This window comes from Phocoena phocoena, chromosome 3, assembly GCF_963924675.1.
Source record: "Phocoena phocoena chromosome 3, mPhoPho1.1, whole genome shotgun sequence".
Lineage (NCBI taxonomy): Eukaryota > Metazoa > Chordata > Mammalia > Artiodactyla > Phocoenidae > Phocoena > Phocoena phocoena.
Window position 1 is genome coordinate 170045782 of NC_089221.1, and position 14936 is coordinate 170060717.

The 14936-nt window shown below is 58.0% G+C and overlaps 1 protein-coding gene across 1 annotated transcript; it reads left to right on the forward strand.

Moving 5' to 3' along the window:
- The first annotated feature begins 2240 nt into the window (after positions 1–2240).
- UBXN6 (UBX domain protein 6) lies at positions 2241–13815 on the forward strand. The gene is made up of 10 exons (XM_065874732.1): positions 2241–2353; positions 5627–5790; positions 6245–6309; positions 7343–7471; positions 10874–10971; positions 11529–11604; positions 12309–12393; positions 12502–12852; positions 13001–13149; positions 13656–13815. Exons 1-10 carry the CDS (start codon positions 2271–2273, stop codon positions 13779–13781), a joined length of 1326 nt encoding a protein of 441 aa, XP_065730804.1. The 5' UTR covers positions 2241–2270; the 3' UTR covers positions 13782–13815.
- Positions 13816–14936: the final 1121 nt, after the last annotated feature.

Consider the following 14936-nt stretch of genomic DNA (forward strand, 5'->3'; position numbering starts at 1 on the left):
TAGACCTAGAGGCTTAATTCAATTGTCTTTTTTTTTTTTTTTTGGCTGTGTTGGGTCTTTGTTGCTGCGCGTGGGCTTTCTCTAGTTGCGGCGAGCAGGGGCTACTTATCCTTGCGGTGGTGCGGCTTCTCATTGCGGTGGTTTCTCTTGTTGTAGAGCACGGGCTGTAGGTGTGCTGGCTTTAGTAGTTGCGGCCCGTGGGCTCAGCAGTTGTGGCTCATGGGCTCTAGAGCACAGGCTCAGTAGTTGTGGTGCACAGGCTTAGTTGCTCTGAGGCATGTGGGATCTTCCCGGAAAAGGGCTCGAACCTGTGTCCCCTGCATTGGCAGGCAGATTCTTAACCACTGTGCCACCATGGAAGTCCCTCAACTGTCTTATAGTTTATTTTATTTATTTATTTTTTCTTCTATTAGTGGAAACTAATGCGGAACATCCCTGCCCAAGAATCAAACCCATGCCCCTGCATTGAAAGCGTGGAGTCTTAACCACTGGACTACCAGGGAAGTCCTTATTTTATTCTTAATTTTTTTTGGCTGCACTGCGAGGCATATGGGATCTTAGCTCCCAGACCAGGGGTAGAACACACACCCCCTGCAGTGGAAGCACGGAGTCTTAATTATTGGACTGCCAGGGAAGTCCCATTCGTCTTGTATTTTAAAATATTATTTTCTATCATAAAAGTCATAGAACCCCATTAAAGAAAACTTGGAAACTAGGGGGAAAAAAGGAGAAAAATCCTCTGTAATCCCCCCAACCCAAATAACCAGTGTTAGAGTTTTGCCCTTCTTCCCTGCCTTGTTTTTCCATAGCATGCTTTCTACCTACTGTAAACCAGTGGGCAGTGTCTCATCTATTGCAGTTTTACTCAGTGCTCTAGTGTGGTGGGCAGGCTTCAACCTGGACCCCAGTGATCTCCGCCTCCCGGCATTCACATTATTTTTTAAATTTTTATTTATTTATTTATTTTTTGGCTGCATTGGGTCTTCGTTGCTGCACACGGGCTTTCTCTAGTTGCAGCGAGCAGGAGCTACTCTTCGTTGCGGTGCCTGAGCTTCTCACTGTGGTGGCTTCTCTTGTTGCAGAGCATGGGCTCTAGGTGCACGGACTTCAGTAGTTGTGGTACATGGGTTTAGTTGCTCTGCGGCATGTGGGATCTTCCCAGACCAGGGATCGAACCTGTGTCTCTGCATTGGCAGGCGGATTCTTTTTTTTTTTTTCTTTCTTTCTTTATTGCCTGCATTGGGTCTTTGTTGCTGTGCGCGGGCTTTCTCTAGTTGTGGCAAGCGAGGGCTACTCTTTGTTGCGGTGTGCGGCCTTCTCACTGCGGTGGCTTCTCTTTGTTGCGGAGCACAGGCTCTAGGCATGCAGGCTGCAGTAGTTGTAGGCACGCGGGCTCAGTAGTTGTGCCTCATGGGCTCTAGAGCGCAGGCTCAATAGTTGTGGCACACGGGCTTAGTTGCTCCACGGCATGTGGGATCTTCCCAGACCAGGGCTGGAACCCGTGTCCCCTGCATTGGCAGGCGGATTCTTAACCACTGCGCCGCCAGGGAAGTCCAGCAGGTGCTATTCTTATCCCCATTTCATAGATAGGAAACTGAAATTCAGGAAGGTTAAAGTTTGGGCGGCACCAGGTTCTTCCATTCTTCCTTAAACTTCGTCAATGCTCTGAGGATAATCTCCCGATCTGCTTAATTTAAACCCCTTGGGGTCCGCCATCGTGGGTCCCCAAGCCCCAGCTCTGTGCATTCTCTTCATTCTCTCCCACACTGTGTGCGTGGGGGACTACTAGGGCGGACCACCGGGTTGGCTTGTGGGGACCTTGAATGCCCCCACATTGAGTTGGAACCTTACCCCGTAACCGCCGGGGAGCCAGGAATGGTTCTTGAGGAGGGAAACGGACAAGGCCAGCGCTTTCTCCGTGGGGTCGTAGGTCTGTCCCTCCCTCTCCTGTCACTCACTCCTTGGGGAACGCGGTGGAAGGCGCCGAATCACAGCCTCCCCCTGGAAGCGCCCTCGTTGCCCCTGGCAATAGAGTCCAGGGGAACCACCGAGACCCGGCCCGACAGTGCAGAGCGCTCACTCCGGGCCAGCAAGGCTCGGAGATCTAGAAAGCGGAGCCTGACCGATTGTCACGTGGGCTGCCCACGGGAAGGCGGGACTTCCGGCGGCCCAGTATTTTCTTTCCGGTTGTTGGCTCCTACCGGCCCCTCCCTTACTGGCCCCTGCGCCCCCCTCCCCCCGCGGCCCCCGCCGCCGGGCCCGCCGCTACCATGAAGAAATTCTTCCAAGAGATCAAGGCCGACGTCAAGTTCAAGAGTGCGGGGCCCGGGCAGAAGCTCACGGAGTCGGTGGGGTGCGTGACACGCGCTGAGGCTTGAGGCCCGGGGGCGGAGATCAGCGGAGGGGGAGGGGCGGGGAGGCCAGTGAAGACGAGAGGCGGGGAGGGGCTGCATAGAGTCAGAGCGTGGGGAGAAACCTCGGGGGGCGGGGCAAGAGGGAGGGAGTGGGAGTAGGGGAGAGGGGAGGCCTCCGGGGGCGGGGCAGGAGGGGGCGGGGCTGCAGGAAGTGAGGGGGGGGTCCCTGGAGAGACCTTAGGGGGTTAGGGCGGGCGGTAAGGGAGAGGCCGGCGATGTGGAGAAGGGGCCCAGAAGAGGCATCGCATAGGGTTTGGGGGAATCTAGGTGACCAGAGATTGGGGACTGAGCCTGGAGAAACAGGTAGAGCTGGGGTCGCAAAAAGTCGTGAGGCTTAGATTCTGTGGCGATAGGGGTCTGGGCCTTGGTTCTGGAGCAGGAGGGAGGACGGGTTGAGGATCTGGAAGGCCAGGGAGCCTGAGGTGTTGTTGGAAGGGTGGTCAGGGACTTGGGAGGTGCGGGTGAACTGGGTGGGTGGTGGGTGCTGCGAGGAGCTAAGGTCTGGGAGGAGAAGGAAGGCAGGTGGGTGGAGATGGGGAGCTGGGGGAGTCTGCTACTGGAAGGAGGTGGGGGGGCCTCGTGGGTGATGGCTGAGTGGCCTGGAGGTTCCGAGGGTGACCTGGGAGGGGAGGAGAGGTGGCCTGCATTTCCAGGCCTCTGTGACTTATCTGGGGAGGACTTGGAGAAGAGAAGGGCCTGGGGCCACACTGGAGACTCCATGGGCAGGTGTGAGGGGCCAATGCTGTGCAGAGGATAGTGAAGAGCTGGAGCAGGTGAGGATGCCAGACTGAGGGCCGGTGGGCTGAGAAGGAGGCTCCACTGGGGGGGATGGGATGAGAAGAGGGAGTTCAGGAGGGGCTGGGGCTGCTACCAGGAGCTACAGAGGGGGCTGGGGGACCCAAGGGGGTTTAGGATGGGGAGTGACTGAAGAAAGAGGTCAGCCTGGGGAGGGTTCTGTGAGGCATAATGGAAGGGATTGTGAAGAGGTCGGGGCTGGGAGGGGGTCAGAGGAGAGGCAGGGAGGCAGGAAGGGGTGGTGAGGGCATCATGAGGTAGTGGGGGTGGGTGAGGGAGAGTGGGTGCGTGGCAAGGACATCAGGGCATCTGTCACGAGGACTGGGGGCCCCTGGGGTTCTTGGGAGGGGACAAAGGAGTAGTGGGACAAACGAGGCCCATGAGGGTCAGATCCATGAGTACGGGAGGGAAGTGCAGGTCCTGGGAGCCTGGGGCGGTGACAGGGAGAGGAGGCCACCTTAAGAGGGGCCCAGGGAGAGCCGTGGGCCAGACAAGGGGGTCCATTCATTTGTTCATCAAGTAGTGGGTGGAGGTGGGGGGCTGGTGCAGCTGGACTGTGTGTGACAGGAAGGAGGTGGGGGCTGATGGCTGTGTCAGACTGGAGGCCTGGGAGGACAGGAGAGGGGAGTCACATGGAGATCCAAGCTTCTGTGATGTGCCTGGAGCCGGACTGGGGACTCAGGGTGCGTGCAAGGGTGTGTGTCCAGCACTGTTACGGCATGAAAATCCGTGCCCTCTCAGGGCTCACGTTGTAGTGGGGAGAGGTGGACAAGTAGAACAATAAATAAACGATGAAAGATCAGCCCTGAAGAAAAATAAACAGGGTCCAGAGAGTGAGCCATGTGGGTGACTGTTAGGTGGTCTGGGAATGCCTCTCTGAGAAGGCGACTTGAGCGAGAGCTGGATGAGGTGAGACTCAGCCGTGTGGAAATCAACCCGTCTCTCTGTCTCTGTCACACACACACACACACACACACACACACACACACACACACACAGTTGAAGCGGTGCCTGTCCCTCCCAGGCAGAACACTCCAGGCAGAAGGCACAGAATATGCAAAGGTCCTGTCATAGGAGGTTGGGTCTGTGTGAAGAACAGGAGGGAGTTTAGATAGGAGTGAACAAGGGAAAGGGGCAGGTTGTGAAGGGCCTGGCCTGTAGCGTGCGGAGGCTGCAGGATTCTGTCCTGCATGGGATGAGAGGGCTTTGTGCAGAGGAGTGACTGGGTTTTAGAAGGATCCCTCTGGCTGCCCAGAGGAGCCATGAAGCGGGTGAGTGAGGGGTCTTGGAAAAATGGCGTTTTTATGGAAAGATGGGGCTAGGGTGACACTACGTGACTTGTCTTTTCTTCGACCTGAAACTCTCAGCTGTTGGGAGGGCTGGAGAGAGGGGCCGGGATGGGCAGGAAGCTCCCAGAGGCCTGGGGACAAGAAAAGAGGGCTGCCCGTGTGTCTGAGCAGAGCGGGAAGCATGAGGGCCATGAACTCAGAGCCTTGGCTCCTGAGAAGGTTCTAGAGATATAGCACAGATGATTCCAACTACTGGCATCGGGAGAGGGTCCTGAGGAAAGGAGGAGGATGAGGCAGGTGAGTCAGACCCTGGTGGGAAGAAGGCCATGTCTGCTGGAACGTCAAGGCCAGGTCGTTCTCGAGCTAGGTTGGGTTAGGAAGCTGCCCATCCTGTGGGATGATCATCCTGCCTACTTCCCAGGGTGGAGGGGAGATTAACCAGATCTTTGTTTGGGGTTTTTTTTGGCCTTGCTGCGCAGCATGCCGGATCTTAGTTCCCTGACCAGGGATCAAACCCGAGCCCAAGGCAGTGACAGCACCGAGTCCTGACAACGGGACCACCAGGGAAGTCCCTAAACCAGACCCTTGTAACACACTCCACGCAGGGCCTGCGTGCGGCCTGGCCCGCTGCCCAAGCTTCCGTGACCCTCTGGTGCTTGTGAAAGGGCGTCTGGAGCTCTCGCTGGGAGGCACGTTGCCATGCGTAATAGACGTGCTGAGCGACAGCTAGCTCCTGGTGCGCTGTCTGGCACACAGTAGGTGCTCAGTAGCTGAAGCCTCCATGTCTCATCCTGGTAGAGAGTAAGGGTGGAGCCTCTCGCTCAGGGAAGGGGGTGAAGAGCATCAGCCCCTGCGGATGGTAGGTGTGCTCTTACCTCGCCTGATAGATGATGACTCCGAGGCCCAGGCCGGTGCAGGATTTGTCCAAAGTGGCAGGCAGGGCGGGGAGCAGAGTCACCGTCTGCCTCCCGAGGCTCCTCCGTCTGCGTTAGACCCGTCTGGTGGCCGTGGTGGCCCCTGGGGCAGAGGCCCATGTCTGTCTGTTGGGGCAGGAGCAGAAGTGGGAGAGGGACAAAAGCTCTTCTGTCTGCCCCCATGTCACCTCACGGTCCCTCCGCATCTCCTTAGGGAGAAGGGCCCCAAAGAAAAGCCCAGCAAGCCGGCGCTCTGGCAGCCCCGCCAGGGACCTACCGATGAGGCGCAGATGGCGGCCGCGGCGGCCCTGGCCCGGCTTGAGCAGAAGCAGCCCAGGGCGCGGGGCCCCACATCACAGGAGTCCATCCGGAGCCAGGGTGAGCCTTGGCCGTCCTTGGGCCACGGGGTTGGGTATGGGGGGCGGTGGAGCGGGCCTCTGCCCCTCTGTCCTCGAGGCTGATCCTTGACTTTTCATGCGTTCCAGGTCCTGTGCTTGGCTCTGGCTGAAAATAATTTCATAGCCAGCGACTCGGGGTGGGAGGAGGGTTTAAATCACAGCTGTGAGCCAGTCCACAAAGGGGCCATGCAGGTGGAAAGGCCAAGGGGGGCTGCTGTGGTCTGGGTGGCACGGATGTCAGGGAGGTTGCGGAGGGGAGGGTTGGGACTCGGAGGGGGGGAGCACGGTGGCCTGGCGCAGCCTGGGGGCATGGAGAGGTTGGTGGGCTGGGAGGACGTTCAGCTGGAAGGACTAGAATTTGACCACACGAGGGTCCATGCCGGGGAATGGTGTGCCTGGCTCACACACTGACCCGTCCCTGCCTCTCCCTCCAGTGAGAAAGGAACTTCAAGCTGAAGCGACTGTCAGTGGGAGCCCAGAGGCCCCAGGGACCAACCCGGTAAAAGCATCACGATGGAAGCATGACACCCAAGGGGTGGCCTGGGGCGGGCAGGGGAGCTGGGAGCCCTTAGAGTGCCCGCTTGGGCTCTCTTCTGTGTTTGGTCTGATTGGTGCCCAGCCCTGGGCGGTAAGCATCTGGTGCTGGAGAGATGCAGAAAGGACATCGGGGTGGATCGAGGTCATCTCTGGCCTCAGGACGCTGGGGATCCCCGTGGTTTAGGGCGGTGTCATCTGGGACCTGTGTGCTTGGCACCTAATGACACCAGGCCCAGGGGGAGGGACTGCACCTCCGTTAAGTCCCCTCCCTCCCCTGTAACCCCATGAAGGTAGGTGCTGTTACAGTTCCCACTTTTCAAAAGAGAAAACAGGTTCAGAGAGGTGAGGCCTGGAGCCCTTGGTCATGCACTTCGAAACCAGCAGGGGCAGGACTGGAACCCCAGTCTGTCTGAGTCCAAAGCCCTTAGCCTTAGCACTGCCCTCTGCTGCCTTCCTTGGATACAGGAGGGCACCATGGAGACTGGTGTAGTCAGGGAGGCCTTCCTGGAGGAGGCAGGCCTCAAAGGAGAACTTGGCAGAAAGGGTGTTCTGAGCAGCACCACCTGTGAGGCCTCACTGAATTTCGGAATGGAACGGACCCTGGATATTACCTAGGAATTGAAGCCCAGAGCAAGGCTGGGACTCATCCAGGGCACCGTGACTCCTCACTCTCCCACCAAAGCCCCTCCCTCACCAGGTAGGGGGGCGGGCAGAGCAGGAACGATCAATTCAGCACTTACACCGTGTCCGGAGCTGCTCCACACTTTCCGTTCCTTACCTTGTTGAATTCTGAGGTGGTCCCTCAAGGACATCTTATAGACCAGAAGACAGGCTCAGAGGGGCCACGGGGTCCCATGGCTAATAGGTAGAGGGGACAGCATTGGGACCAGGATGTCTGGCTCCCAGGGCCACGTTCTCAGGACTGTGGCACTCGGGCGGCTCGGGGTGGCCTCTGTCCACAGTCTAGGCTCAGACACCCTCACCCATCCTCCCAGGTGCCCAAGCCCAAAGAGGAGGGCTCGACCCACCTGGCAGTGCCCGGAGTGTACTTCACCTGCCCGCTCACAGGGGCCATCCTGAGGAAGGACCAGCGGGACGCCTGCATCAGAGAGGCCATTCTCTCGGTGAGTGCCAGCCCTGGTGCAAGAGCCGCCCCCCGGGAGCCTGGGTGGCACAGAGCATATGCTGTGGTTCTGTTTTAACCTCTCTAAAGAGGGAATACTTACCTGAGGGACAGAATTCAAGATACAGAAGGGTAGGCGGGGAAAAGCCACCTCCCACTCACCTCGCGGCTATTCTCCCTGAGGCAGCAGCTGTAAGTAGTCTAGGCCCCTTTTCAGAGATGCTCCAAATATGTACAAACTACCAATACATCTATATCTGCCACACGTGCTGTGTGTTCGTTTTACGTAAAAGGTAATGTACCGTTCACGCCTGACGTGGAAACTGCTAGGTATATCAGTGCAGAAAGAACTTCCACATTTTTTTCCCCCTTAAAACTCTGTATTTGGAAATAATTTCAAACCTAAAGAAAAATCGCAAGGAGAACAAAAAGAACACGTGAACATCCTTTAATCAGGGTGGGAGTGTCCTCTTACTGTTCTGACAGATTACTACGAACTTGGTGCCTCCAGACAGCATGCCTCTTATAATTCTGGAAATTAGAAGTGGGACTTGGGTCTCACGGGGCCACAGTCAAGTTGGCCGCAGGGCAGTGTGCCTTCTGGGAGCCCTAGGGGAGTCAGGCTGTCTGTACTCCATGGCTCCTTCTCTGTCTTCACAGCCAGCGGTGCCAGGCCAGGTCTTTCCCAGCTGCCATCTCTCTGCTTCTCTCTCTGGCTCTCTCTTCCCCCTTTTAAGGGCCCTTGTGATTCCATTGGGCTCACCTGGCTAATCCAAGCTAATCTCTAATCTCCCTATTTTAAGGTCCACTGATCAGCAGCCTTAACTCCATCTGTCACCTCCACACCCCCTGACCCATAACATACTCCCAGGTTCCAGGGATCAGGTCACAAATATGTATGTCATTCTGCCCACCTTACTCACATTTGCCAGTTGCTAACATTTTTACCCCATTGGCTCTGTCACGCCTCTCTGTTTTTTTCTGAGCCGTTCGAAAGCCTGCATTCTCCACAGTGACTGCGTGATGACTCACGGCAAAGAGTTGTTCCCTGACTCTTTAACCAACCCCATGTTGGTGTTGATAAGCGCGTAGGAAGTTCCCAGTCTTTTGCTAGTGAGGACAATATTTATGATGAAAACCTTGTCTGTGCATCACTTTGAGCTGTAGGCTCCATTCCAGAAGCAGAGTTGCTGGGACAGAGGACAGCGTGTAGGGCTTTGGAGAGTTGTCACCAGATGAACCTCCATGTGGGTTGTCCTGATTCACACTCACCCAGCAGTGTGTGAGAAAATACCCATTTCCCTGTCCCCCGTTGTCACTGTGGGTTACCAAACATTTTTTGTCTTTACCAAAACTGATTGGTAAAAATAATATCTCAGCATAGTTTTAGTTTGCATTTCCTTTTTTAGGCTTAGGCTGGCTGTGTTTTCATATGAGAATGCATCCTTTGCCCATTTTTGTGTTGGGTGGTGTTTTCTTTTCTTATTGATTTGTAGGCACTCTTTACATATTAGGAAAAACTAGCCTTTTGCCTATGATCTGAGTTGTGAATATTTTTCTCCAGTTGTTTACTTTTTAGAGTTGGCTTATGGTCATATGTCCATGTAGAAATTTCTAATCTCTATGTAATTCAATGTGTCAGTCTTATTTTATGGCTTCTGGGTTTTGTGACCTACTTAGGAAGGCCTTCCCCACTTCAGGATTAAAACAACTCTTCCATGGTTTTTCTAGTGCTTTTCTGTTTTGCCTTTTGTTGTTTGCTTTGTTTAATGTTTAAAGCTTTGATCCCACTAGAATTATACCTGTGTAGAATAGGACGCATGGAGCTAGTGTTATTCCTTTTTTTTTTCCGGATCGTTATCCAGTTTTCCCCAATCCTCATTTATTGAAACACCTGTCTTTTGGCCACTGTGAAATCTGCCATTATCACAAAGTAAATCCCTACATGGATTCCGTTCCTTTCTGGATGTGTCTGTTCTTTTGTCCCCTTGTCCATTCGTGCGCCCTGGTCCTAATTTAAACGAGGCTGCAGGCTGCCTGGGAACATCTGAGAACAGCATTTGGAGCTGCAGCTCTTCCCTGGGTGGGTGGGTGTGCTTGTCCTGAGGAGGCTGGAGTAGGGGGCGGTCAGCCTGGCTCAGCCTTGTCCTGAGAATGCCCCCCATCTTACTGCTGCTTCTCTGCAGACCCGATTTCTCTGCCCTTCCACGTATTTTTGTCCTACCCTGGCAACTTACTGGCAGACTGGGCTGGGTCCCAATTTGAAGTTCCCAGGAGAGCTGGCCCAGTTCAGATCAGACAACTAAGTGACACAGTGTGGCTGCTGAAGGCTCACCCCAGTGTAGCTGAGGGATGGTAGCTGGGGCAGGGTGGAAGCCCCACAGCTGCCTTCCAGGAGCTGTGGCTGGGCTTCTGTAGGGCTGCCCAGGGGTAGATCTGAGGGGGCCAGGTCTTCTGTGCTCTTGATTCATCACCTCTGGTGACCCAGATGTTCACCCCCACCATTTTTTTTTTTTCTTTTTGGCCACACCTTGCGGCATGTGGAACTTCCCCGACCAGGGATCAAACCCGTGGCCCCTGCAGTGGAAGTGCAGAGTCTTAACCACTGGACCGCCAGGGAGGCCCCACCCCCACCATTATCCAGGCAGAGCAAATGACTCTGGGGCTGACGCGGGTGCCAGCCCCACTCGCCATGTAACTAGTGACTTTCTGGGGCTGCAGAGAAACACCACCATACGGTGTGGCTGTGTGCAGTGGCTGTCCACAGCGTGAGCAGATCTGCTGCCCAGTCTTGCCCCTCGCCTTAGTTTTCCATTCTTAGCCTCTCCTCGCTGGGGTGCTGTTCGCAGGGTCCCATGGGGACCGGTCAGTGATGTCTCCACTATCTTGCCTCCCCCAGGAGTGATCAGGCAGCCACAGGTCACAGACCTCTTTTGCGTCCTGTCTCTGCCACCTCCGTCTGTTTCTAGAACGTCCCTCGTAGGGATGGGGGATGAGGAGGGACGGCAGGTCCGCGGTGGCTGGCGGGTCCCGGGCACTCAGCTGCTGCGCCCTTGGTGGCGCTCAGTGCTGGCGTTGGGCACCAAAGCCAGAGCGGTAGGCAAAGGTCTGTGTCACGCGGACACAAGGGGTGGCGTAACAAGGGCTGCCATCGCCCCCTTTTCCCTAGACGTGAGGGCAAGGCTGAGGCCCCAGGCTGGAGTCATCAAAAGGGCTTTCCTCCTCCTTTTTCTGCTGTTGAGTTTGCTTCCGTCCCACGCTAGGGCCTGCTGTGAGACAGTTCTTACTGTTGTCACCGGTGTCACTGCTGCCACCTGAGTGCTGAGACCTGGCTGCTTGGCTGGCATGGCCTCCAGGCCCTGAGGTGGACGCTTTCTGACTCAGCTTTCCTCCCTCCTCCCAGCACTTTTCCACCGACCCAGTGGCCGCCTCCATCATGAAGATCCACACGTTCAACAAGGACCGGGACCGGGTGAAGCTGGGCGTGGACACCATCGCCAGGTGAGTGGGTGGCCCCCTCCCACTGGGGTGCCAGCTCCTGGGCCTCCATCGGGATCGGCTGAGGGGCCCCAGAGGGAGCACGGCCCTGGGAGTGAGGCCAGGCCCCATCCTTCACTCCCCCTCGCCCTTGGGGAAGGGCCTTGGCCTCTCTGGGCCTCATTTTACCAGTGTTTAGAATGAAGAGGTTTACTGAATCGGGCGTTTCCAACCCTGGCTTCCCTTTGGGATCATCAGAAGAATGTGAAGCAGGCAGGGTCTCACCCGCCGCCGACAACTCCTCTGATGGGAGCAGGTCGGAGGCGGGGCCAGAAGTCTGTTGCTCAGCAACCCCCAAGCCAGCTCTGGGGACCCATCAGCTCTGGCTCTGCCTGCTCCACCCCCACCACGGTGGCTCCTTGGTGCCCTCAGGGGGAGGCAGGACCGAGGAGGAGGCCCAGTGTCGGGGGCACCAGGGGTTGGGCTCTATGGGGTATACAGGGTGTGATGGCAGCCTTCCCGGGGGGTCACTCTTAGCACGAGCCGGTGTGGCTCTGAGCTGCTCTCCCCTGTCCGCCCAGGTACCTGGACAACATCCACCTGCATCCCGAGGAGGAGAAGTACCGGAAGATCAAGCTTCAGAACAAGGTGTTCCAGGTGAGGGCTGCCACCAGAGTGACTTAGCCTGGGGTGGCCGGCGTGGCCGGGCCTGTGAGGCCACCCAGGACCCAGGCTGGCGGTGGGAGCAGCTGGGCTGCAGCCAGCCAGTGGTGGCCAGAGCCAGCTGCAGAAGGGCCCCTGCAGGGCTTGGGAGTTGAGGTGGGCAGAAGGTGCCAGGCAGGGAGGGAGGGCTTCGTGAGCGCAGGACGAGCACAGTACGCGTACACTGTCTGCTCTCGCCACCAACCCACGGTGTGACTCGACTTTTCTTTGAATTAGCTGGGAACACATCGGCACTGGGGAGATTTTTCACGCAAACGCAGACTTCTGGTTTCTGTGGAGAAATCGCAGGGTCCTAGCACTCTGGCCCGTGGTACCCGTGCAGCTGGCGGGGCCCTGCTCTCTCCTGGGGGTCCCCACCCACATCCAGCATCCCAGGGCCTGCCTCCCCCGCTTCTGGGGACTCCCAGCCTCCGCTGTCCTTTGGCTCTTCAGCCTCCTTCACCCTGGTGTTGACCTTTTGGGATCCCAGGCCCTCTGTGAGCTCACCCCTGCAGACAGCTTTTGGGGTTCATCCTGTCCAGGGGCAGTGGCCGCTCTGAGACTGGGGACTCTGGGCCAGAAGGGCGGGGTGGGCAGTGAGGCCGGTGGGGCACGAGGAGGCCTCAAGGGTCCCTCATGACCTCTGGCTCCGCTCTCAGGAGCGCATTAACTGCCTGGAAGGGACCCACGAGTTTTTTGAGGCCATCGGCTTCCAGAAGGTGCTGCTTCCGATCCCCGACCAGGGTAAGAGAAAAAGAGAAGGGCCGTGGCTGAGCCCAGGGGCAGGGGTGGGAGGGGCCTGGCTCGGGGGGTCTCCCTGCTACGGCAGAGTGACATGCCCACGTGTCCCAGAGGGCCCCGAGGAGTTCTACGTGCTGAGCGAGGCCGCCCTGGCCCAGCCCCAGAGCCTGGAGCAGCACAAGGAGCAGCTGCTGCGCGCCGAGCCCGTGCGGGCCACACTGGCCCGCCAGCGCCTGGTCTTCCAGCCCTCGCCCCTGGCCTCCCATTTCGACCTGCCTGCGGACTTCTTCAGCCTCACGGCGGAGGAGCTCAAGCGAGAGCAGCGGCTGCGGTCAGAGGCCGTGGAGCGGCTGAGCGTGCTGCGGACCAAGGCAATGCGCGAGCGGGAGGAGCAGAGGGAGATGCGCAAGTACACGTACACGCTGCTGCGCGTACGCTTCCCCGACGGCTGCCTCCTCCAGGGTGCGTGCTGGGTGCTGGCTATGCTGCCTTGGGTCTGCTGTGCGCCGGCAGGAGCAGGCTGCTCTGGTCTGAGCTTGTCCCGGGGGAGGAGGCTGAGGGCTCAGGGGGGCTCCCACGAGCTCCAGCGCCACACTTGTGCCCCCGCCAGGGACCTTCTACGCCCGGGAGCGGGTGGCAGCACTGTACGCGTTTGTCCGGGAGGCCTTGCTGATCGACTGGCTGCCTTTTGAGCTGCTGGCCTTGGGAGGGCAGAAGTTGTTGGAGGACGAGAACCTGGCCTTCAATGAGTGCGGGCTGGTGAGTGACGGGCTCCCCGCACAGCGGAACTGGGTTTTCTGGGTTCTTGGTGAATCAGCACAAACCCCCGAGGAGGGGGATGCTCTTCAGTTGGAGGTGGCATTAGGGGAAGGGGTCCTGGGGCCAGGCTCCCTGGGTGTGAGTCCCACCTTTCCACTTCCTTGCCATGTGATCTTGAGTAACTTCTCTGTGTCTACAAAATGGGAATGTGCCCAGTGTGTAAGAGTCCTCTGTGGTGCAGAGCCAAGGTGGCATTCAAAATGCAAGGAATTACTGGGGAGGGTGTAGGCGGGGGCTGGAGGGTGGTCAGACCCTGATTCAGGGAGGCCTGGACAGGAAGTCCTGACTTCCGGGGAAGTCCCTGTTATATGAGAATGGACTGAGTGCATGGGTGTGCCGTCAGCGGCGGGGAGCAGTCCCGGCTCCAGCAGGAAGATTTGAATGTGAAGCGGGAGCTCTGTCACATAAAGGCCAGAGCGAGGCTGAGGCTTCTTACCCCACTGCAGGTGCCCTCGGCCCTCCTGACCTTCTCGTGGGATGCAGCCGTGCTAGCAGACATCAGGGCTGCGGGGGCCCAGCCAGACTCATCTGTCCTGAAACCCGAGCTCCTGTCGGCCATCAAGAAGCTCTAATGAAATAAAAGCAAGGTTGGCTTCAGCCCCTGTGGGTCTGTCTCATGCTCTCTCCCTGCTTCCTCCACATTCCCCTCGTCCCCAGTCCCCCCACCACCCCAGGGCCTCCCAGCCTCCTCCGGAACCTCCTCCTGCCCACGGGCACCACAGGCATGGAGAGGGGTGCTGGTTGGCCCGTGGTTGCATGCCAAGACTGCCACCTGGATGGGGCAGCCTCTAGTAGCCTGCTTAGAGAAGCCCGGGCCCAGTCCCCATGTGCTGTGGCCTCGGTGGCTGTGGCTAGCCCTGAGGTGACTGGCACAAGAACGAGACACTGGGCCTGTCAAGACATGGTGTGTAAAATTCTAAACCTGAATAAAGTTTCCCGGTGGTAGGTTGAGGTCGTGGGAGGCGGTGTAGGGTGGCAGCTCTGCAGAGCCACCAGCAGGTGAGGCCCGGCCGTGGCTCCCGGTGAAGTGGGGCCAGGCGGACACCCTGTGGCCACCTGGGCACCCAGGAGCCCCTCATGTCCGAGGTGAGCTCTTCACTTCCCGCACCTTCCTAATTGTTGTCCCCACCGGCCTGATGAGCCAGCCCTGCTGAGCGCTTCCCAGGGCCCCGGAGCCTTGCAGGCCCCACAGGGCAAGCTCCCCCAGATGTCCACATCCTCCTCCCTGGACCTGTGAATGCGTTACTTTATGTGACACAGGGACTTGGCCTGTGATTGAGGATGAGATGGGAGGTGGCCCTGGGTTAACCTGGTGAGTTCTAATGTGTGGAGGAAAACAGAAGGGATGGGGAGATGTGGAGGAAGGGGCCACGTGCCAAGGATTCGGGTTGGCCTCCAACAGCTGCAAGAGGGACAGAAACAGATTCCCTCTAGAGCTTCCAGTGGGAACCAGCCCTGCTGACACCTGATTCTGAGCCAGTGAGGCCCTTGTCGGACTTCCGCCCCCCAGAACTGCCGGTAGAACAAGTCTGGCGGTTTGTTGCAGCAGCCGTGGGGAGCCAACGCAGACAGGGGGACCAAGGCCTGGAGGGTGTGGGCACTCGCCCCCGGTCACACCTCTGCCGGGAGACACCTGAGCCCCTGCTCCTGACCGCTCATCTGGATCGTCCCCTCCCTCTCACCCGCAGCCTGGCCCTGGGCTGTGGCCCCTACTGGACCCTTGCCTT